This window comes from Ursus americanus, chromosome 4 (genome assembly GCF_024610735.1).
Source record: "Ursus americanus isolate L20-20 chromosome 4, mUrsAme1.1.p, whole genome shotgun sequence".
Lineage (NCBI taxonomy): Eukaryota > Metazoa > Chordata > Mammalia > Carnivora > Ursidae > Ursus > Ursus americanus.
Window position 1 is genome coordinate 70,329,102 of NC_142130.1, and position 25,926 is coordinate 70,355,027.

Genomic DNA, 25,926 nt, shown 5'->3' on the forward strand with positions numbered 1-25,926 from the left:
ATATATAGTATATATGTATACATATTACATAATTTAAAAAGGTAAATGAGGTCTTTTGAAGGAAGCAAATGTTGTAACAGCAAGTTCCAGTCAAGAATATTAATCTGGAGGGGCACCTGGGTGGCTCAGTCAATTAAGCACCCTGCTCTTGATTGTGGCTCAGGTCTTGATCTCAGGGTCGTGAGATCAAGCCCTGCTTCGGGCCCAGCGCTGGGTGTGGATCCTGCTTAAGATTCTCTCCTTCTCCCTCTGCCTCCTCCTCTCTCTTTCTCTCCCCCTTCCTCAAAAAAAAAAAAAAAATTAATCTGGAGACATCAAAGATAGCACTTGTTTAAAAGAAAAGGAGATGGAGCCAAAAAATTATGTGCATACGATCTTTACATAAAATAAGAGAGGAGATAAGACCATTATTCAAATAAACTGAGGTGTCTTAACATCTAAATACTTCAAAATTTAAAGAAATTTGGAAAAAGAAAACCTGTCTTTATTATATATTTTTCCAGTTTCATTCAAAAGCGATGGTGACCCAGAAATTGTGAGGAAGACAGAGCAATTAGAATTATTAAAATAGAAAAAAAAAAGACTGAGTATATTTCTCTTCATTTGCTATTGTTTTTTTTTTATTAGAAAATAAAAAGTATGTCTTTCTGTTTTAAATCGAATAACACTTTAACAGAGAAACACTAACTCTTGAGACGTATTTGGGAAGGAATAAGGAAACAGGGCACATTTAAACGCCCTTGAAGGAAATTTTCTAACTTAGAGAGGTTTTGTTACAGAACGTGCATTGGCTTGAACCTCTTTCATCATTCTGGCCCCTAAATTCCCATTGCAGCTAATGATTAAAGTCCCTACAATTACACCACGGGATGGAGCTCAACAGTGGATACTCTGCTACGGCCAGACACCAAGTCATTAGAAACCCGTGAGAGATGATGAAGACGGTTATTTTAATTCCCCTTCAGCCCCGCTCAGGAGTGGCTCTTTAGTTCACAGAGCTGTGGGTACTCGCTTTCAAACTAACAAGCAATATTATAAATGGAGGCTGCATTACCATGATTGCAGACAATCGAAGGCACTTGACGCCCAAGGATTCTAGGTTCTCCATATGGGCTGTGTTGTATTTATCAGCTGAAATACATAGACAGTGCAAACAACAGGGGGAGGGCAATGAACGTGCTGGGAAGGGGGGCAGGGAAAAGAGTAAGAGACCACCAGAGAAAGACAAAAAAGCCCAAGAGAGAGAAGAGGAGAGCCGTGGGCATTTCGTTGGTATGGAAACAGTTTTACCCATTTTCTTGCTGTTGCAGTGAATAGTGCTCCAGCTCTGTACCAGGAAGGGGCTGGACTGGGGGAGGAGGTAGAGGAACATTGGCCCAGGTCGATCCATTGTTTTTCTGTGGTTTAGAAGAGTTTTTATTTTTCTTCTTTTTTCCACCTTTCCCACCTGAAAGTAATAATGCATTTATTCAGATAGACCAAATATCCGTAGAAACAGAGGACATCAGATGGGAGGATGTATTTATGTTTCCAAAACACCACAATCAGTATATTACATTTGTTAAAAGCTATAAACAATGAGATGATATAATCAGAAAAACGTTTTTACAAATCGCTCAAAATTATACTGTTTTTTTCCCCAATGCATTAACTACAGTGCTGAATAAACCAAAAACATGGCTTTCTGAAGCAAAAGCACACTTATTGATTTATTCATGTCTGCTGCCTCTACATTTTCATTGTTAGATAAAATAATGGGCCATAACAAATTCTTTCAAATGTCAGATTTTAGTGCGTTTATAATGCTCTTTTGCATAATCTCTCTCAGTGGAAAATGCAGTGTCTAAGGATACAGGCTAAACTTTTCCATTAGAATTTACTCAATTTAATTAATCCAGGAGAGTACAGTTTTCTCTCAAAAGTGACTGATAAAAATCAGTCAACTATAATCTGGATACTTGTAAATCTTTCACAATGACAAGTTTTATAGAATTTTAAACTAACAAATGGCGTCATTATTTTTGCCTATAGTGAGAGTAGTTCCCAGATGTTTTAAGCATAACGTTTCCTAAAATTCCAAAAAGAGCAGGATAATTAATGGAAATGCAGTGATCAGTTTCAGTACTATTGTTAATACAAATGAATTCATGCACAAAACACGAGCAAAAAATAACTTGGCAGCATATAAACCAACTCTGGAATTACTGGAGCTTAATGAAATATAAAAATAAAATTCATCATTTGTATAGTGCCATACTTTTCACTCTTCCAAAATCCAAGTAAATCAAGGTTCTTCCTAAATGGACCACAGTTGATTGCAAGAATGAGCACTTCTCGAAGAGCATAACAAAGGATTTTGTTTCAATGGAACACAGCAGCTTTCCTTCACTCCCACTATGGCCTATAGTTCTATTTCCAAAAACATGGTATGGACCCCTTGGACCTCATCTTTTGGCACTGCAGTTTGTGAACATTGAATACTTGCAGCAGGGCTATCAACAGAGAGATTACTAGAAGTCTCATCTCCTTTCTTCTACCGATTACTAATCTGCATCAGCCAACTCAGAAAATTATGTCATTTAGTAATAACTTATTCAAGTGCCAGAAAGGGATGAAACTCCTAAACTGGACATAGACACTGTTGCCAATTATGGAATTACGTCTCTCGTCTAGGTCATGTGCACATAAACACACATACTTAAAAGAGCACCCCTACAGACAAAATGCTTTCACCCCTTCCTTTAACTTCCCACCTTTGCAGTAGGAGAGGTATTAAGAGAAAGCAGAGCAGGTATCTTCTGCTTCAAGGATAAGGGCTTAATCTTGGTTTGAAGACTAGTTTCTCACTTGGTAAATTACTCAATAGATATCCGTTCAATTTCCACACAGGTAAAACAGATACAAACTTCCTACATCTTTATGGTATTTTGAGGATTGAATGAGATAGAGCATGGAAAGGGCTCAGCTTGTACAGAAAGCTCACTAAATGCCTGCCACTATTACCCTTTCCCATCTCCTCCATCTTAGAGCAAACATGGTTCTTGCCATTTCCACAGCCTTTGGTCACACCTGACTTCTCCAACCTCAATGAGTGTCCCAGAAATAGTCTGATTCTAGGAATAAAAATAATAAACCTGCTTGAACAGAAGTCTACAATGTTTATGTTTAAGGTAGGTGAGCCTTAATCCTTTGTTTCCTGATCATTCATCAAAATCACAAACCAGGATCATCTCTTTCGTGCAGTTTCAGAACTGTATTTCAATAATTAAAAGAGGAATGTGTTGGGCTGTGTGTCCTTAGTGGCTTTTCCCCTAGTTGTGCATCCTTTATTCCTTATATATTTATAGGTATGCAATGTTTTCTTCACTCTTCGCTTTAGAAATGTTATATGATCACCACCAGACCGAATGATACAAATAGGGAAGTTCTTACATCTCCATAAGGCACATTCTGTAATATTAAACCCAGTTGGACTAAACGAAAAGGGAATAATCACTCTCACCTCTAAAAGAATGCTTTCTATCGCCAATTTAAGTAATATTGTATTCAAATGTAGATGAAGTAGTTAATAGATGAGAAAACAGAGGTTCTTTCTAAATGTTACGTGGTCCATATTCATGCAGTAAGAGAAAAAAAAACAATTTAAAATGCAGCAGCTTTACTAGAAATTACTATTTCTGGAGCTCTGAACCCAACTCTGTTGAAGTTCTTGTCCAAGGTCAAAAAAGGCTTTATCAACTCTTCAAATATCAGACTTAAAAATGAATTGGGGAAACAAAGCTGATTCATAGACGGAATTTATAAGGTTTTCCTCCAATGCCCACTTTCCCCTCCTTGGGAAATTTCTGCTCTGTCATTGTGGGGTGTCCTGGTAGGACTATCAATCAATAAGCTTTGTCCTCTCTTAGCATTGACCTAAGAGGTGGGCTCTGAGCATGGTGGTGGGCATATAACATAAGTTAACGAAATTAAATGTTTATCTAAGATCTATACCTTGAGCTAAGTGAGCCAGTTACTTGCAACCAACGATCCCCAAGCATTTTAAGGGGAGAACGGCCTGCATTATGCTTTAGGGGAACATATTTTGAAGACTGGCAAACATATCTGACCCATTTCTCTTCAACTCAAAATGTAAATATTTAAACTGACATTTATGCTGAATAAACAACTTCTATGTATAGAAAATTATAAAAATAGATCATTTTCAAGTCAGTTAAACACACACTCTATTTCAAAAAATACTCGTGTGTAAAAATATTTCGTTATTACTACTGATATTGTGCTACATATATATAATTATGATTGCATATGGTTTTTGAGAGATCTGAGTTTTGTTGGTTTTTTTTTTTTTTTTTTTAGTGGTTGCATTTTTAACACAAGTGCTCAGAACTTACGTATGGAATAAATTATAATGTTTCAAAGAGGATGAGAAATTCACTGAAATAATTCAGAAATGTCCAACTTTCTTTATTATTGTGATTATTTTAAATTGATTTCATTACTCGTATGCACAAATTAAGAAGATCTTATAATATATGATTAGATATCCACTGGGCAGTTGGATCTTAAATTTGGGCCTTAGAAAACGCATCTATGATTATAAGAATGAAGCAAATTTTGTGATATTAAACTCAATTGGACTAAACTAAAAGGGAATAATCACTTCACTCTCACCTCCCAAAGAATGCTTTCTATTACCAATTTAAGTAATTTTGTATTCAAATGTAGATGAAGTAGTTAATATAATTCATAGATATATATAAATGTCACTCAGGAGATTAATGGATTAAAAAAAAGCAGTAAGCACTATTGTGAATCATGTTCTGCTTACAATTACTCAAAAGGTAACTTTTAAAACTCAGTGTCAATCAACATACACAGAATATTTAACGAAGGATTCACAAAAGGTCTTATTAATTCATGGCTTAAAATATATAGATTTTTAAAATATGTATATTGCTTGGGACTTTATAGATCTTGAATGGAATAGGCCTAGGATACATTACTTTTTAATTATTCAGTACAACTGTGGGACTCATTATAAATAAATGACAGTATAAATGACATATAAAGTTATTCAAAATATCCCCCTATATTATTAAGCCAGTTTATATTCATAACAGATGTTTAAAATTTTCTGGATTCTATAATGTATCTAATTCTACCAATAGGTAAGAAGAGCAAATGGCTCATTTTGGAGGGAATAGAGAGCATTGACATTTCAAACTGAAAGGGTTCTATCTCCTGAGGAAAAGTCATTTAGCAAATGTTACCCTAATGATGTAAAAGAATTAACTCTTTATGGCCTAGGAGCCTGTGACATATCATAATACACTATAATCCTTTACTAAGAACTTGTGGATAAAAAAATTAATAAAAACAAATGGCATATCATTAATATAAAAAAATAAGCAAATAAGATCATGGAATCAATTAGAAATGTGCAGATAAAGTCATCAGTCACACGATGTACATGTTATGGTTGGAAGGTAGAGTGCGTCTACTACGACCTCCTTATTTGAGAAGTGAGGATCCTTGAGCCTGAAGGATATCAGTGCTCTTCATTATGATAGGCATATATTTCTGTCCAGTAAAAATCTGTCCTGATATATGCTATACAATACCTATAGATGCTAGGTTTGGTGGATATATCTCTAGTATATATTAACATCTATAGCATAAAAGAATTATCCATATGAAAGATTATAAGTTTTTTGGAAATTAAGCGTGAAGACTAATATCATATTAACACTCTTGGTTTGCATGGTAGCAGCACCTTTTTCTAAATATCGTTCAATAGATGATAAATCCTGCTACATACTATTTTGAAAAGATTGTCCAAAAATAGAAAGTCCCATCTCTGGAATCTGATTATTATGAAAAATGCCCCAAATGATTTGCATTTTAGCTGAATTCATCATTTGCTGCCCATGACATGGAGTTGACTTTCCTGTATGATCTTTTTATTATAAAGTTCTCTTGGCTCTTAGGTCGGGTTCAAGGCAGATCAAATTCATCTGCTCTTTCCTAAATAATATTTAGGAAAATGACACAATTTTTCAGTAAATATGGTGTCGTACACTCAGTACATAAAGAGTGACAGGGATTTTTATCTCCCCCCTTCCCAGAGCATGATTTCATTAGGATAAACTGCTATTGTCATCTGAAAGATAAATGCCTGACAGTGAGTTGTGATTCAGTACTTCTTCACGGTTGTTAGGAACACAGGTCATATGCTGGTGACAAAAAAATATTTCTCCTTACTGTGATGAGACCAACCTGAGAGACTGCCACTCCTCTCTGAGCTGTTGTGAGAGCTGGTGGTGCTGAAATCCTGTGACTGGTTGTGTGGCATTCTATTAGACAATCCCTCAGCCAATCGGTAGTCAGGGATGTAAAGTAAGGCTAAGGGTTAAAGGGCAGAGGTCATAGTGGCATCATGTGATTAGTTCACAGCACAAGCCCATGCAGAACATGCAGTTAGCAACTCAGAAGCAGATGTTGTGGGACAGTGGAGGAATGTTCCGTCTATCCTGCCTAATGGAAGTTGAGATGGATTACTGACCACTCTATTGAAAAAGAGCTAAAAGGATGAAACCGATTGGTGTTGGTGTGTGGTGGCGGTGGCGGTGGTGGTGGTAGGGATTGTGCAAGGTACTGAATACATGCCAAGAATATTTTTTTAGTTTAGGTAGTGAACCTGGTAATGAGTCACTAAACTGAACAACAAATACTAATTTCTATCTCATGCACAAATGATATGAAAAGAACTCCTCGGGGTGTAAGAACCTGACTCACCATTGTTACCTTTGTTCTGATCGGGTAGAGAGTATCCAAATCCCATCAGGTCCGTTTTTTGCTGAATTGAGCTTTTCCACTGTGGATCAGGGAGATCGACAGCCAATTCGTGTATGCTATTGGAATGCAAGATCTGTGTGGTGGCATATGGGGTGGCCTGTGTTATTTGGCTGGAACTGTTGTAAGTGGTTTTGGTCGTGAAGTCAATGCTGCTATAAATGGCTCCATCTGAGAGCATTGTTGCTGTTTTATCCCCTTGGCCTGGAACTGGTGGCAACACATCTGTGGTGAACATAGGGAAATGAAACAATTTAATGATGCACGGGAAGCCCAAAACTATCAGGATTGAAGATGAAAAATAAAAGTGTCATGCCGCACGTTTGCATTTCAGCTGAGACGGGCTTTATGAGTCAATGAAGGGTAGATGATGTACAACCATCGCCAAGCTATCAGCCTCGGTGACAGGCAGGCCTACTGCTCGTCCTTCACGTCTCACTGCTTAACGCGTCCCTTCCCCCATTTTCTTCAACCATGAATGAGATGTTTGGGATATTTCACTACCAAAAAATGCTTTCAGTTGTGCATGTTGCTTTTAGAACCAATGAAATTGTTAGCTCCTTACAGCAGAAATGATAAAAGTGAATCTACAAATCATGGATTGAAAACATCTTTTTCCACTTTACCCCAAAAGATGTAGAATATAGCTGCTGAATAGAGGCCAGATTTTCCAAAATTATACTATACAAGCAAACTAGGAGATACGTTTTTCTGAAGTTCCAGCTTGCTGTTTCTCTGATTTGATTTCACAGTTCCAGTATGGAGTGGAGCGGATGGTAGGAATGTTTTTTTCTTGGGTAACAAAAGAAATTTTTCATGAATAAGTCATTTTCACAATACAGCAGGATTTAACTATAGAAAAAGCAATCTGAGTGATCAGTGAGTTTAATTTATGCTACTAACTCTTAGAAGTGGAGAATTATAGTTTCAAGTTATAATACAGCAAGAGTAAAATTAAACTTTAGTAACAACACTGAATATCAATCAGTCCATTTATCTTTTGGTGTGCTGAATTATCTTACGTGATGCTTTATAATTCAAAACTGCCACCTCCCTCATGAGCTCTTATTTCTTTCCTTTCTTAGAAGAAAGATACCAGAATTTAAAAAAAAAAAAACACACAATACTGGGACACCTGGGTGGTTCAGTTGCTTGAGTGTCCGACTCATGATTTCAGCTCAGGTCATGATCTTGGGGTTGTGAGATTAAGACCGACGTCAGACTCCACACTCCACGGGGAGTCTGCTTGAGATTCTCTTTCTCTTTCCCTCTGCTTCCCTCCCTACGCCTGCTTACACTTGCTCTCCCTCTCTCTAAAATAAATAAATAAAATCTTTAAAAAACAAACAACACTAAATGACATATTTTCAATCATATAGAGTTAAAAGTGAATCTAATTATAGTATATATTCCTTAATAATCTATGTTCTGAAAGCCACACTTCATAGTACTTGAGCTCATCAATGATTTCTTCATTATAGGAAATTTTCAACTAGTTAAATTACTGTAATATTAAGTAATAAACCAAATTATTTTGCTCCCAAAACCAATTATCATGACAAGAAAAAAGCAGAAAGTGAAACTTAGTCAAAATATCCTCAAACTTTTAGGTTTGGTGATATCCAAAAGTACTTGAAATAAAGACTCTTATAAAAATATTAATTTTGCTTTTGCATTTTACAAAAGCTAAAAATGTCTTCTTTAGCAATAGCAACAAGACATTTATAATCCATTTTACACACTGCATAATTTAGATCTTTCTGAAGTCTGGAATTCCAACTTGCTTTATAAGTAAGTGGATACATAACTTTATTGAAGTAAATATTTTAAATGCATATCAGTGAAATTGTTAAAAGATTCAAATATATAATATTTCACAAACTCGTACAAGCAAGTAAAAGTGTTTTTTGATTTCGGAGTCCCATAACTACTTTTTTGCCCTTTTGGCTTTTACCTACAAACTCATTAGAAAATTTGATAATGAAAAAGTGTACTTCATCCTCAAATGTCAATATCATTTTCATTCTCAAAAACATTTAATATTTAATAATCTATCAAAGTTATGAAAATAGATTCTTCACTCTGGGGAAATTTTCCGAGTTTTGTTTCTGCCACCTCCACTGTCTTTTATTGATAATATTAACCAGACAGACATGTTTTCCCAGCACGAGCCCCAACTTCCCAACACTTTGAACTTGAGGCCTTCTAAAACTTTCGATTTAGATTGGGAGCCACTTTAACTGCAAGCTTTTGAAATGGTTGTGTGTTCAAATGTTTAAAAGTGGAAAAAAGTTGTCCAAGGACCTAGTCCTACAGAACGTTATCCTGCCACAACTAAAGCTACAGCACTAGAAATAGAATCTCTCGCTCCCTGCTGGACGAAATCAGCCAGCCTTCAGGTCTAAGTGCTTCTGTATTGATTTGGGGGCTGCATATTTCCTTCAACTATTATTGGGTCCCTCCTACATCTTCGAAAAATAAATTGAATTATATCCAAACGTGGAAGATTATACATGAATATCTGGATGTGGGGGGATCATCCTATAATATCAGGAGGTTTGGAACTCTGGGTCCGCCTTCCTCCAACAGCCTGGACCTGAGTGGGTGTTGCCATCTTTAGGCAGGACCTTCCAGTTTCCACTTCTCACTGTCCACACCTACCTTTCCTTAGTGCTTTGGGCTGACTGGCACTTGTTAATATTTGAGTTTGAAACCTCTGAATTACAGGAACCCTTCCCTCCAGGTGGAATTACTCATGATTCATTCTGCGGTTTTCAGCACCTTAGAGATCCATGCATTTATTTCTTTTTGCCTGATATACTTGAATGAATGAATGTCTCCTGTATCATATTATAAGATACTTAAGAACAGGAACATACAGGATTTATGTCTGGATTTCCATAATTCCTCACCTAGTGTTTTGCAGAGGGTAAGCACTCGCTGAATGATTAAATGACTCTTTTATAGTTTGTATTGACAAAAGGCAGACTTACGCAACAATTAGTAACTTTATTATTCAAAATACTATTTTCATTACTTTAAACATGCATTAGTATTCCATTCTTGAAAGGGAAATGTCAGTATACACAATAATTCTTTTAAGTGACCATAGTTACACAATCATACATGTGAATTCCACCTAGAGGATTGCAGAACAGTGTAGATAAAGGAACCGAGGTTTTAACATGTGTTAGACCTGCCTTCTGCCCCTAGATCTCGAGTTATTCATCTTGATAAACCTTAGTTTCTTGGCCTTTTAAAAATGTAAACATGATTATCTATTATCTACGTCACACATTTATTATGCCAATACAATGAAATAAAATGTACCAAAAAAGCCTATCTATTTCTGGTGCATAGTAAATGCTTACCATGCCTATCACACTGAAGAGAAATACAGTAAACCCTGCAAAAACTTTGTCTTGGCCTTGATGTTCGCCTGTGAAATATATCATATCATAAAAATGCAGTGGATATAGAAGAAAAACCTTGAAAATCTACAAATGTACCCTTTGGCTAAACTAGACTGAGACATTTTGGATGTTAGTGTAGCCTGCTAGAAACTGAAAAAAACAAAAACAAAACAAAACGTTTTCTCCATCTTTGCCTAAAGATACACTTCGTGATGTAAAGTGAATGGTGACTTATAACATATAAATATAGCACGTAGAAGAGGGATCAAATCCTTGATTGATAAAAGCCTTCAGAACAGAATTTCCTTTGATGAAATCCTTCTGGGTAGGGTAGAGAGGAATATTCTGCTCTCCCAGTGAGGAGGTGCTCATGTAGAGAGCCTACCCACGAAAAAGTAATAGCCTAGAATCAGAGGGCTCCGAGTTTGGTTACTAGGGAAGGCAGCCACGGTCGGAGGTTCTGGACAAAGAAGAACCCTAAACAGGGTGATTACACAGGGCAAGCCAAAAGCTGAGGAGTCATGCAATGTATTTTTGGTTTCTCATTTACCATACTGATGCCTGTTGGCCACCGCTTGTATGTCAAGCTTTGTGCTAAACCTGAATATATAATCATCCATTTAATCCACATTACACACCTGTGACGGGGGGATGGTTATTTTCTGTATTTTATTTGGAGAATGGGAGAGAGCTCCCCTTCTTCGAGTTGGTATTGACAGAATGCAGATTTAAGCAATAATTAGTAGCTTTATTTTTTTAAATACTATTTTAATTATATTCAAACACTTATTGGTATTCCATCCATAAAGAGAAAATGCCAGTATCCATGATTATTCTTCTAAGTCAGTATATTTATATACTCATGCCTGTGAAATCCACCACTGAGGCTTATAATAGGTTAGTCTAGCCCTGGGTCTCCTCCATTATTAATTCTACCCAGAGGTTTAGAAACCCTCTAGCAGATTCATCCACACTTTCGTGGATTATAGAACTACTCTCCTAATTAATCATTCCATTTTCTACTCGCACTCCATTTCCCACCTGGCCGTAGGCTGGATGACTTAACTCTGTACTTAGAGCCTAGTGTTCTCCTCTTACAAATCCATTGATGCCTTCTGACTACCCTTTGGACAAAGTTTAAAGTTTTTGTGTGGCTTAGAAGGCTCTCTATTATCTGTCCCCCAGTATTTTTTTTTTATCACCTCTGCTGCCTTGTACTTTATACTCATTAAGAATTTCATTCATTTCTCAAGTAGGTCAATGTCTCTCTTCTTTCTAGACCTTAAAATACTTAAAATATGGACATTTCTTCTCCACCCACTTTTCAAACAATTCTGCCTAATCTCTACCTCTCCTTCAGATGTCAACTTAAATAATAACACTCCATTCATAGAACTTTCTTATTCCCAATGGGCAGCTTTTTCATGTTTCACGGGTACCGACAGAGCAGCTCCAGCCCATTTACTATTTGCAAAAGTTTCTGCCAATGGAAAACTCATCTATTTCTGCCAAACTAAGCACTGGGATGACAGACTTCTCCAGCCCCATCTTTCTGTAAATACATCACTCTCCTACTGAATGGATAAAAAAGTGGTAGTGGGGAGGTTGTAATTATTTATAGTAGGTCAAATTCTGTTTCTGCAGAGAGAACCCTAGCACCAAATTTTGGAGACCTTAGCATATCAGCTACTTAGCACCTTTTTGTCTTTCGTTTGGGGTACCAGTTACCACTGGTAAAACTAAGTTCTCTGTCAACATGTCATATTTATTGGAGTGTCTACTCTCTATAACATACATCTTATGAGGATAAACACCATCTCTCTTTATACTGATATTTTATTTTTACCATCTGCCATAATGCCAGGTACATAGGACATACTTAATAAACATATGTTGAATTACATGTAGAGAACAGAAATGACTAGTTGAAAATCATAAGCCCTACTTAGCAGCATGGTTTCAGACTTTACTAATCTTGTGCTAATAGTCCTAAAACAAAAATGTGTTATGAATATTTGTCATCTTGGTTAGTAATGACTTCCTTAAAGCTTAGTCTTACTCAAGGTAATATAGACACAATAGTCTTATATAAAATATTTAGTGAATATACAGCACTGTTAGTACATGTGCTTTAGTAATTTGAATTGTGGAAGAAAATACTCTCTAATATGTATTTTTTAAAACATTTACGAAAGCCAAGAACACAAATAACAAAGTTTTGAATAGCACAACTTACCTCCACGTCCAAAATTCCCAATCTCATTCGGGCCACTATTGCTATTGTTTACTGGTAAGCTCGTGGCTGGCCACGAATCAGCAAGCCATGGATAACTGGGATCCCCAGCATTTAGAAGACCAGGACGGCTGAAACAGAGATTAAAAGGAAATCAACCCATGGAGCTCAATGAGAAATTTGGACACCTGTCTCCTGCACATTTTAAAATAGATGAAAGAATTTAATAAGATTTTAATTCACTTCAAATTAAAATGTGTAGGTTCTCAAGAATTAAGGAACTTCAGCAGTTCATTAAGACTATATATAGCCTGTCAATGGAAGCAGAAGCGTCCTGCCTGGGATTCTGCTGACATCCAAATGAATTCAGTTGTCTGCCCTGAAACTGATGGGAATTGGTAACATAGCAGGATCCCGAAACAAGGTTTGATGATGAACTGGCACCTCAAGGGAACAATTGCTCAGAGTGACTACTCAGTATCAGCCATTTCCAAGACTTTGGGCTATTGCTTCCTCGATTCCTACAGCCCCATATTTATCTGTCCCCTGTAGGTTGTAACCCCTGTTATGAGCCCTCATGCTTGATTTAGAGGCAAAGAACTTGAGGGAAATTAATGAACAGTATTTATATTGCTCTATCAATAGCACATTTCCAAATTCTCTAAATTGCAAGATATTAGGGGTATATCAAAGATTTTTAAGGTAATTAAAGATTCACTGTGATCTGATCCAGCATGTGAGTATAGTCTATGAGAAAAACTTTTCCCACATCGTATTGAATAAAGAATTTCCATTTTCAATATAAAAGATGGGAATCCGATTCCTTTCCAGATTATTAGCATATTTACAAAGAAATAGCAACATCTATAATCATTGCACTTTATTTTTGATAGACCGTTTCTGTGAAATCCCTAAGAGAAACATGAGTTTCTATGGAAACTACAATAAGAAGACCCAACTGCTTGCTTGCTACATGCACTAGCTCTCATTAGACCTAATCTCCTTTGCTAAAATATTGATTAAATGGGAGATTGGAAGTTATTACCAGAGCCTAATTACCATCTCCATATTGGCAAAGGGGAAATAGATGAGGATATATGGGTTTGTTATCAGCTTTTATCAATTTCAATTGAGTATCTAAAGTTGTGGAATCCAGTCCTATCAATCTACAGCCTATTCATCATCCATGAATCATTTACTTTGTGATCGATTATGTGTAATTGTTCACTCACAGCAATTTCGTGAGAGCCAATAAGGAGTCTTAAACAACAGCAACTTCATTTGCTAATGTCTAATTAATGCAATAAACATCCTGCTAACAAATGAACACATTCCTTGTGATATTTACTACTAATTTCTTCAGGGGCATCTGGGAGATATGAAACATCTGGACTTGATTCCTCTAAAGTGCACAACAGATAGATCATTAAACCTTGTGGTAAGCCATTTAATTCCTCCTAGAATTCTCAGACTTATAAGTGATCGTTTATTACAATAATAGCTTCTTACTATAGTTTCCCCAGTCCTGATTAAAAATAATAATAAAAAAGAATCTCCTTAGCATACCTCCCATTGCTCATTAGTCCTCCATCTCCTCTTTGAAATGTAACTGTTAAAAAAAGAAAGACACACACACACAAGTAGTCAATATTAATTACGATTAATACCAACTACATATTGGTCCTTAGTTTAGAGCTGAGGCCTCTGGGAATTTTAACAAAATATAATTAACATAATTGTACAGAGAATAAGAAGCAGTGGTTTGGCCCAGGGCAAAGCCATCGTTTGCTCCAACTTTAATAAGACATTTAAAAATACTCCAAGCCAAATGTATGGTTACGTTGAAAGGGCAATTTGTGTTTGGATATCAAAAAACTGTTACAATTGGTATATATAGTGTCATTGGAAGATCAACATGCACTTATGGAGGATTATCAAATCATGACTTTTAATCTTAATATGTGGGTGTCCTAATTAGAAGGCACAACATAAAATGCACATAACAGAAATTGAAACGAAACAGCAAACAAACAAAATAACATCCTGCCAGTGAAAAAGAATAACAGGTACTGATTTGACGACATATTCCTCATCATCACACATCCTTTTCGGGTACTGCTAATCCCTATGAGTTGAACAACTACAATTACAATAGACATAAACTATAATTAATAGAGAATAATGTGTTGAGTGCTTTGTTTTATCATCCAATCCTCACAAAAAATGAAATTTTCAAAAACTTGATACTGAATATATTCAGTATATTACCTGTATTGTATGTAATAATTGCAAAAACTTAAGTCCTTTATAAAACTCTTGAACTTATTATTCACACCAACAAGCATCCTGTAGAGCTATACCTGGAGAAGCACTCTCTCAGGACACTAGATTCCATTCTGCAAAGCTATCAACATAAAAAAAAGTGGGTTTCGAGGCTTGGCCAAAGAATGTAAATATCAGTGTGGATCCATCATTTCTTATCCAAAATCTTTGTAGCCAAATATATTTGGAATTCAAAATGTTTCAGATCTCAGAAAGGTAATACAATGCATACTACAGAGAGAATCTAAGTCAGAAACTCTATTTAATGTGTTTGCAATAAAATATAAATATTCATGATTGGTGGGATAAAGTCTATGAATAGTTGCACATTAGCATGGATTGAATTTTGCCACAAAATGAGTTAACTAGAAGATCATGGGAAAAAATTTGGTGTTTAGAAGTTTATGGACTGCAAAATTGCAATTTTGACTAAAGTGAATATAGATCAGAGAAACCAGTTCCTGGGGATGAAGGAAAAAACTGCTGGTTCCCAGAGGGGAGAGAGGTGGGGTAAGGGAAAACTAGGTCATGGGATTAAGGAGTGCACTGGCTGTGATGAGCCCCAGGTGACATACAGAGGTGTTGAATCACTATATCGTACACCTGAAACTAATAGTACACTATTAGCTAACTGGAATTTCCATAAAAACTTGAAACATAAAAAACTAAACAAAACAAAAACTTAAGAAAAAAAATTGCACAGATGTGAATCCAACATGTCTTATATTTGGAAAATACTGATTATATTTACCATGATTTCCTAATAAGTAAAAAATAGAGAAAAAATAAAAGAAAGTTTTATGACTTGATTCATATTTTAAATAAATAGAGGATATATTGTCACTTAAAGTATACATATAATAAATACTTCTTAATTTGAATAATCTCTCCATAATTCATCTATTCTTCAAATTTTGACTATGAAGTATGATTGCTCTTTAAATTTTGTAAATTTCCATTATTCAGGTCCCTAGTCCTTTCTCTAAGGTCATTTAATGACATATGTCTCATGACATCATAATCGGGTGATATGATCATGATTCCCAGGGTCTATCAGGAGGTAGTGCTTTGAGGAACATCTGGCTGGCACCTGAAGTATACTGCCTTATCAATTTTTCAGGAAACATCTCAGATTCATTATAAAACAATCCTGACATATCCTTTGTATCTGCCCCGGATTGGCTATGGACGGTTCCTCAGAGAAGATGAAAGAACACTGATCGCTACTCTGTTTCTTGACAGCTTGCCTAAGTGACGAGAATCAAGAATCAGCAGCAGTCCATACCACATTGGGTCCCATTAATAACTGCTTTTAACAACAACAAAAGAAGAAACAATTAATGGAAAAAATTGAGCACTGGAGCTATTAAATAAAGTCCTGATTTGGGGAAAAAAAATATGCACACAAAATGTGAAAACAGTGTAGCTAATTAGTTTTCCATCTGATGTGATTTTCTAGTTATGTGGTTTTTTTAAAGGACTACCAAGTGATTGTTTTACTATACTAAAAGAGAGTAAAGATAATGTTGTGAATATCATTGTGAATATGAAAATAAGCAGGCACTGATGGGCTACACCTCAAAATGTGCTATTTAGAAGACATGTATTTAGAAGCTAAGTATTTCTCCTAATTTAGATGCTCTTTTGTCCCCACCCAAACTTTCCATTATTACTAGAGCAGTAAGTAATAGTAGAGAAAAGGAGGACAACTGAAGCAGAGTTGCACTTAACTTTTACATACTAAGCAGTGGTAAATTCTTCACAAAATGTAAATTTTAGGGGCTCCTAGGTGGCTCAGTTGGTTAAGCATCTGACTCTCGGTTTTGGCTCAGGTCATGATCTCAGGGTCGTGAGATCAAGCCCTGCATCAGGCTCCACACTCAGTGTGGAGTCTGCATCAGATTCTCTCTCCCCCTTCTTCTATCCTTCCCTCTTGTGTGCTCTCTCTCTCTCTCTCTCTCTCTCTCTGTGGGGATTCATCGTACCTGGATAGATAAGATTTAAATGAAATATGTCTCCAGAGGTGAGACTGGTTGAAAAGCTAAGGAGGAGTTCCTGGAATGCTGGGTCTCCTTTGAAGTTTCTGGGCTGAAAACAGCCAGATCCTTATTGCAGCTTAACGCTCTCAGCTAGGGCACAAATATTTAACTTAGATGAAGAACACCCTTACCTTATGGTCACGTATCTATCATACCCTTAGCCTGCAAACACATCACGAACACTGCTTGCTACAGTCATGCATTGCCCTGTGTATCTATGTCTTGATTATTAAAGCCTAACATTCCTTTCTATTTTTCTGCTCTTACTTGATGTATAAATAGGACCTGCAATAAAAGCAGAGACTGAGTCTGGCTTGGGACCTTTCACCACTAGAGCATCTGGTCCCCTTGCCCTCTCTTTTTTCCTACTTAGGTGTCTGGAGTAATCTTTTCATTCGCCACCTCAGGGTTTGCTGGCCAAATCCAGCACTCTCTCTAAAATAAATAAATAAATCTTTTTTTTTAAATGCAAAATTTAAACTTACAAGGCAACACTCAAAATCTTATCAAACAGAAAGAATCCAAATGGCCATTAAGCACTTGAAAGGATGCTCCACATCACCAGTCATTAGGGAAATAAAAATCAAAACTACAAGGGAGGCTACCTCACACCCATTAGGATGGCTACTATGCAAGACACAAGAAATAGCAAGTGTTGGCAAGAATGTGGAGAAATGGGAACGCTGGTGCAATGTTGGTGGAAGAGAAAATGGTGTGGCCATAGTGGAAAACAGTTAACGGTATGGTGGTTCCTCAATAATTAAAAATATAAAATTACCATATGATCTAGCAATTCCACTTCTGAGTATATACCCAAAAGAATTGAAAGCCAGGTCTCGGAGAGATATTTGTGGACCCCTGGTCACAGTAGCATTATCCACAATAGCTAAACCTGGAGGCAATCCAAATGTCCATAAATGGATGAATGGATAAGAAAAATGTTGTATATACATACAATTCAGCTATAAGAAAGAAGAGAATTCTGACATATGCTAAACTTGAGGACATCATGCTAAGTGATATGTCACTCACAAAAAGGCAAGTACCGTATGATTCCACTAATACGAGGTAGTTGGAACAGTCAAAGTCATAGAGACAGAAAGTAGAATGGTGGTTGCCAGGGGTTGGAGAAAGGGGGGAGATGGGCGTTATTGTTTACAGGGTATAAAATTTCAATTTAGAAGATGAAACGAGTGCTGGAGATGGATGGTGGTGATGATAGCACAACATCATGAATGTATTTAATGACACCAATCTGTACACTCAAAAATAGTCAAGATAGTACATTTTATGCTATATGTATTTTAACACAATAGAAAACTGGGAAAAACATCATCAGGATTAATTTACAGACATGTTAGAATATGGACACTATGCTAAGGTTCATACTTATCAATTAAGAATTAAATATTGTGAGTAAAATACTCTTAAATTTCAAAGCACTTAAGATATACCCAGTTTCTATTGGTGTTCCATTCATCATTAAAATCTGCTTTCAAATCTTTCTAGAGACTGTTTTTGGCAAAATATTCCGTAGAGACACTTATCTTTGCACCTCTACATACCAACTATACAAAGGCAAAAATGAACAGTACATTATGTAAATACATGACCAACTTAAAATGGTCCATTGACAGAATTTGGTATACATGAAAATTCTCCATTTTGTATGCTTCCATGACAAAAGAAAACCAAAAACTAAAACCAACCAAACAAAAAACAACCCTTATCATAATAAGGTTGATTCACTGTCTTTGTAAAGTAAGGGGGAAAAAAGATGACTATTCAAATTTCTCTTTTACCCCATATTCCAAACTTTTAGATTTGTTCCATTTTGAAAAGTGGACCAAAAGTAACTGAGTCACAGCTGAGTCGTATTAGACCATGAGATGAAAAATAGACTAGAAATAAGGATAAGCGGGGCGCCTGGGTGGCACAGCGGTTAAGCGTCTGCCTTCGGCTCAGGGCGTGATCCTGGCGTTATGGGATCGAGCCCCACATCAGGCTCCTCCGCTATGAGCCTGCTTCTTCCTCTCCCACTCCCCCTGCTTGTGTTCCCTCTCTCGCTGGCTGTCTCTATCTCTGTCAAATAAATAAATAAATAAAATCTTTAAAAAGAAAAAAAAGACCTCTTCCCAAGAAAGCCTTCCCTGACATGCCTATGTAAAGCTGTAGTGCGGTTTCAACCACTTAAAAAAAAAAAAAAGAAAAAAGAAATAAGGATAAGCAATTAGAATGAGTAAAATAGAAGTCATATATGGAGTTTTGATTAGCATTTTCCCTCCCCTCCCTTCCTTCCTTTCTCTTTCTTTCAGTTTTTCTTTTTGTGCAGAGAAAAATAAATTAATTCCACAGCAAATTGAAAGCTGTTTGCGGTAGCTTTCGTTTCAATGAAATGTTGAATTTTCTTGAATCTAAAAGCAAGAGGGATGGAAGGAGAGGTCATTGGACAATCTTGCTCTAGTAATAATTTTTATAATCACAGTGTATAACTTTGTGCTTACCAGAGATAAATTTGAAAGAAGTGTGAATCCTTACCAGGAAGGAGTCCCTGCTAGTATCTAAAGTTAAGAACTTTCAGGGAACAACATATAGAAGTTTTTACCTAAAACTAACTGGAATAGTGCTAAGGTGTCCAAAAAGTTCTACAGATACCACAACCTTAAGTGTTTTAGAATTGCATTAAATATTTTGAATTTATTGCAATATTTATAAAGGATAAAAGGTAAAGAGATTTTGCAAGTTTATATCATACAGAAAGTACGTCTACTATTATCTGAGAGGATTAATCCTAATCTCATGCCTGCTAAAACTGAGGGGGAAGGGAAATATAGCAATGTGGTAAATTAACATTTTGAGGTAAGGAAGCTTTCAGAGTGCCTATCTCTAGTAGGCCACATTTTCCTACTCCAAATGGAAACTTTAATGTTGCCAGCCAAGCTTCATTCCCTTTCCTGATAAGCTATTTCTCAAATATGAATGTAGATTAATCCTCTTTTAATAAGCATTAACTCAGCCCAGATAATCAGAGTATAAAAATTCCGTAAAATCTTTTAGCTGTCTTTGGATAGTCAAATAATTTGTATTTCACCAATGGTTTTTAAAGCCTATTCAAGAAGTGTTTAGCACTTCACAATTTGCTCACTCATTAAATTGTTTATATTTGCTGTTTCATGGAATCTGTTATTCTTGGAGGTTATACTCACAAACTCTCACTCACCCCTTTACAAGTGAAAATATATATACTTTCATTACAAAGTTGATGAATGAAAAATTGTGAATAAAAGAGAACAACGTAAGTTTGAAAAGAGTCATGTAACCTTTGTGAGGATTATAGAATGGATATACATGAACATGCATAATATATATATATATATATATATATGTATATATATATATATATATATATATATATATATATATATGTATATATAATCTTCATGAGAGCTACATGATTTTTACCCAAACTTATGTTGTTCACTTATCTATTCACAAACACTTCTATACATGTGATCAAACATTTACGCTAGATTCAAAAATCACCTAATATTCTCTGTACCTTCTGCCCAAATCTTTTTACAATTCATTTGATGCTACAACTTAGGTGGTGAATTATTCTAGCAGCCAGGAACCTCCCATCGGTGGCAAGAAGACTACTAGCGCTCAATGGAGAGTACGATAAATAACATTGTATGATGCTCAATGAAAGTATAACATGATTTCACATAGAATATGAACTATAAGGATTCCTTTTTTGTCACAGCTGCCCTTCTTTGTACCATGTGCAAAGATGTGGCATGTGATTGTGTCTGAAGAATTTAAATAAAGGATAAACAGGAAAAAAAAATTGAATAAGAAGTTAGTGTGTAACATTGCCCTGGTGAAATCTCCACTACCTGCTGTGTAAAGAGGCAAAATAGGTTCAAGCCAAATTCTCCTCTCAGATCATTTTTTAAAAAGATTTTATTTATTTACTTGAGAGAGAGCAAGCAAGAGAGAGAGTACAAGGCGGGGAGAAGGGCAGAGGGAGAGGTAGAAGCTGACTCCCCACTGAGAAGGAAGCCCAGTGTGGGGCCTGGGATCGTGACCTGAGCTGAAAGCAGATGCTTAACCCACTGAGCCACCTAGGTGCCCCCCAGATCACTTAAATATATAAGTTTGCATTTGATTCTTGATAGTTGTTTTTATAATGTAAGGTGTCATTCCACTAGTGTCTTTTGATAAATATGTTAAATACTCTGATATATAAGAAAAATATCAATACTGAGCAGCACGTATTTTTTTCTTCCTTCTAGACAGTCAAATATAATTTTCCACATGACAGAGAGCCAAAGACTAGCCATAATAAGTCAGTAAGTTTTTGTCTGCACAGGGCGAGTGGAAGGCATCCTGCTGAAAGTCAGAATCTCTAACCTGAAAGGTATTTACATATCTTCCCACTAGTTAAAATCTTCCCTGTTCTACCTCTAGTGTTTAAGAAGAGATTTGGAATGAAGTAGGAAAAAGGGAGTCCTGAAATCAAATTTTACCTGCTTTACAATTCTACTTAGAGTCAGTCAAGCTTTATTAAAATGCATGTATATATGTAAATTGCATCACATATATATGTATATCTTAGTATACGTAAATTGCATCAGCTGTTTAAGTATAATCTAAGATCAGAATTGGGGGTTGAAATAAATGAAGTATCTTATGTTACAAAATTAATCTAAATACTTATCCAAAAGTAGATTTTTTTTGTTTATTTAGGAAAAAAACTACACTGCTCTCATGAATTAACAACATTTGGACACAATATAGACATTACCATGCAGTGAAAAAGTGAAAATATTAGTCTTTTCACTTTGTGAGTAAAATCATTGTCTCCATGCTCATAAAGTTTATAAGATTCCCACAGAATTCTTTATGAAAATCAAAATATAAACAGCACTAGTACAAATAGAGTATATTCTCTATAATTTTTATAACACACTTCAAAGAAAGAAAAAAATAGCCCTGTATGAAATCTTTGTGATCTTAAATGAATCATTAGCTCATGCATGAAATATCAGAAATTTAAACCTATGATACATATTCCACTAATCATCCCTATTTAAAAATCCCCATTTTTAAAAGTTATATAAGGACAAGAACATGAAAATTTTAACAGGTGGAGGATAGGTTATATATGGAGGGAAATGTGTAAAAAATTCCACCAAGGCAGATATGCAATGCTAGGTACCTACGGTTTGGATTTTCATTTGCTTCTCACCTAGAAGGGAACAGCAGTTGCTAGAAGGCAAATTACTAGTTGAAGGTGAATCCATTCTGAGAGTCAGCCATCTATCAATTAAGTATAAAGGTTTTGAAAGGCTGCTCTCTGGCTTGGCCTTATTCCAAAATATTTGAAGGGCATAGCACCTTCTGAGTTAGCAGTTCCTCTATAAGCAGATGGATATCAATCACGATGAGAAATGATAATAGGAAATGTACTATTCTTGTCAAGTTCAAAGACCAACAGATATTTTCAAATTAAATGCATAGGTTTTGAAAAGAACTGCCATTAAAAAAAAAAAAAAGGAAAAGAAAAAGAAAAAAGAAGTCTGTCTGACACAATTTTACTAAAAGCACAAACCTACCAGTTATGAGAACTATGTTATTTATAGGAGTGAGCAAATGAGTGTGGAGGATAAAAATGCAACACCTCGAATATGGATATCTTAGAACTCTGCATTGAAACTAGAGCAGTCAATCTTATATTATTTTCACTAAAGTCAAGCAAAGGGATAAACACAAACTAGCCCGTAAATTAAATCAGTTCTTCCCAATGATTTACATGATTCATATGTATGTCACAGAGATGAATTGTAACACGGCAATTGATTAAACAGATGGGTTGATGACAATGCCTACAAGGAATGAAGGTAGAAGAGTAGACTACAGAACAAGAAGGAACATTAAAGTATCATGAATGTTCAAGACTCTGATGCTAGTTATTGCCTAGCATCCCTTGCTGGAAAGAATCCCTCAATGATGCGGTGATACAGCAGTCAGATGACAAAGCACAAGGAAGAAGCCATCAGCAACCAACGAGACACGAGAAAGGCAGAATGATTGCAAGTTGCAAAGCATGGAATCCCCCTTTTCAATGGATACACTGTCCTGCTTTCTCTAGTCATGGAAATTTACTCTAATGGTAAATAGTAACCTTAATTTTCATAAGATATGGACGTGAGCCACAATGCTATAATAGAAATCATATTTAAATGCTGTGAAATAACAAGCAAGACAACCAAGTGGGTGCTATATCTTCTATTTTGCACTACTTAGACATTATCAGTGGCTAAAAAGCCTACAAGCTAGAGCAGCTGATAAGCTTAATAAACTATGAACCTTCTGTCAAAATCAGTTATTAAGGCATTTATAAACATTTAAACTTAAAACTAGAGATAGAAGATAGAATAAAATGTGTCAAAAAATTCTGAAGTATTTGTAGGATGATGTTAAATTAATATTGTTCCCTTGTAAATTTTGGAAAGTGTAAACTATTGTGAGACAATGTATTTCTATGGGTTGTTGTTGTTAGAGGAAACACTTAAAATGAATTGCAATTAAAATTGTTATTGAACATAGCTTCACTACGGAGTTCATTCTTTTAATCACTGATTTGTTAATTCCAGCCCCTCGTTTGTCTCCCTCTCTGCCTTGGAAATGTTTTGAAGGCCACAATTTTTGACATGCTTGAAATTCTGTTTCAGATTCTAAGAAGAAAACATTTTTTTTTGCAAATAGCTAAAACATCTAGGATCTCCTTTTTCTCCTTCTGCCACTCTTTCTTCTCCCTTTTTTCCCTTCTAAAATGCTGATTGGTCACCTTGAAAGAGATAGACTAGACTAGTAAATCACTTAATTCATGCTTCATCAGTCTTATTAATTCTGATGAGATTTTTTCCTTGTTTTTATTTGTCATCTGGGACATTTCCTATTGTAATCTGCTTCTTGAAATACTAAAAGCTATATTTCAAATATTTTCTTCCTGAGCATGTTAGTAATGATCTCGCTTAAATCCACTTCTCAGATAATGGCTTCATAGCATGCAGTCTGTGTGTGTGTGTGTGTGTGTGTGTGTATTTTGAAGAACTAGTTGAGAAAAATGGTTACACATTTGTCTGTGTACACTCTTGTTATGCTTCATTGGAGATACAAGCAAAAAGCTTGCCTTATGGTCATAATGTGATATGGTGAAAAGAAATGCATTAAAGCATGTTTATAATTGCATTTTACAGAGCAGGTGTTTAAAACAAGCCAAAACACCCATTCATTCATTCGTTCATTCACTCACTCATTATTCAGTCCCATTCCCTCTCTTCCATTTCATCACATTCTTAAAGACAGGAGATTTTCTTAGGTAGAAATAGTCTCTTACCAGCATAGTTACTGAGTCCCTTTCTCTTCTTTCTTCGCCAATACAACCAGATGCTAAAACCCATCAAAATTACCCAGCAGGCACCACCAATACCGGCTATAAAGGCTGGTTGCTTCACAACATCAGTGATTTGCTCAGTAATGCTGTTATTGTTTTCAGTAATGACAACTTCATTACGTCCCCCTGTGGAAGAAATAATAGTTTTAGTAAACATTATTATGAAAGTAAACACAGGCATGCATACATGGTGTACCAAAGGCACAGAAAATTAGAAAATTCCTATGAAGGCAGGTAATATTTGTGCTCTGAGTGTGTCACAATTATTGATAAGCATATTTAATAAATTTCAGAAGAAGAATCAAATTAGGGGTCTAAACTGTGATTAAGAACATGGCTCCCTTATGTTTTGGTTTACTGTGACTAGATTCAGAACTGCTTCTTGAAATATTGCCTTATAAATAAGTATTAAAATAAGTGTAGGGTGCAAAATAACAGCAACTTTTCTTTAGTTAGGTAAAGTATGTTTTAAGATAGTTAAAAAAAAAAACCAACTACAATACTGACAAAATTTGCAAATTGTCTTTCCTCTAGAGCACTGCTTAAATTCAAATGTTCATGGCTTAAAAATATGTAATTTAATATTGTCCTTATTTTGATCAAACACCCTCTAATTTTTTGGAATGCATTAAAACTACTGTATAAAACAATGGTAACTATGTACTTCATAGAGATTAGTATCTATAGTATATATATAGTATATATATATATAGTATCTATTTTATATCTATCTATCTCTATATATAAATCACGAAAAGGTAAAACTCATATATTCCCTTAAAACTAAAATAATTTGAAAATCCACTTGAAAGTTGAATTAAGAAGACAACTTTAATAGTAATTCTAAGGTCTATGTTACTAAAATAAACATTAAAATCTGGACTACTATCACTCTAGAAATAGTCCTGGTTTTGTGAGTTTAGACCTTTCAGAGATAATTAAGAAAACTTATGGAATCATAGAATCACTGAAAAGCAAAGATTAGGTGTTTATTTAAAAGATTAAGATATTTACGCACTGGGAATTAAGTGATTTGTAATGTCAGTATCATATCCTATTAGTTACTAATCAAAGACTTTAAAAATAAATTGAAATAAAAATATAAGTGGCAAATGTCAGCATATCACATCACGTGTTCATTGTTTTAGTTATCATGGCATTATAATATATTGGAAAGAACATGGTCTTTGAAGTTTCTGTTTGTATATCATCTCTGGCACTGACCAACTTAAATAACCAATAACCTTATGTAGGGCACTTACTCTTTTCAAGTACCTGTTTCTGTTAGTTGGCAACAGTACTATTTCAAATATTTGGGAGTCTTATTTAAGATCATGTAATGTAAAGAGGCTGATAAGAACACAGTAGTTTATGAGTCAAAATTTTGACCCAGGTATGGGTAAGGGTTACTGTAAGAGCCACTCAGGGAACCTCATCGATGTAAGTTGTGAGAGTCCTGAAAACTACAGATGACTTGTTTGCCAGTTCCTCCTTTCTTCCAGGTCAGAAAATTAGCCAACATATTCCAGACTGACTTGTAGTTGAAGTGCAGCAAAGTGACTGAGTTATTGGCCAACAGACTTGACCCATATGCTACTGTGA

At 35.5% G+C, this 25,926-nt stretch overlaps 1 protein-coding gene across 9 annotated transcripts in view; it reads right to left on the reverse strand.

The window, feature by feature from the left end:
• Window positions 1-25,926, reverse strand: part of ROBO2 (roundabout guidance receptor 2) — a 581,558-nt gene that overhangs the window by 39,477 nt on the left and 516,155 nt on the right. For 7 of the 9 annotated variants that reach the window (XM_087861721.1, XM_087861720.1, XM_045785430.2 and 4 more), the window contains exons 18-22: window positions 24,268-24,450; window positions 14,068-14,110; window positions 12,505-12,632; window positions 6,799-7,080; window positions 1,291-1,447 (exon numbers count right to left, since the gene is read on the reverse strand). In XM_087861721.1, coding sequence (XP_087717847.1) covers window positions 1,291-1,447; window positions 6,799-7,080; window positions 12,505-12,632; window positions 14,068-14,110; window positions 24,268-24,450 — 793 coding nt within the window. The remainder of the gene's footprint in view (window positions 1-1,290; window positions 1,448-6,798; window positions 7,081-12,504; window positions 12,633-14,067; window positions 14,111-24,267; window positions 24,451-25,926) is intronic. The other 2 variants (XM_087861722.1, XM_045785435.2) reach the window with 1 other exon arrangement.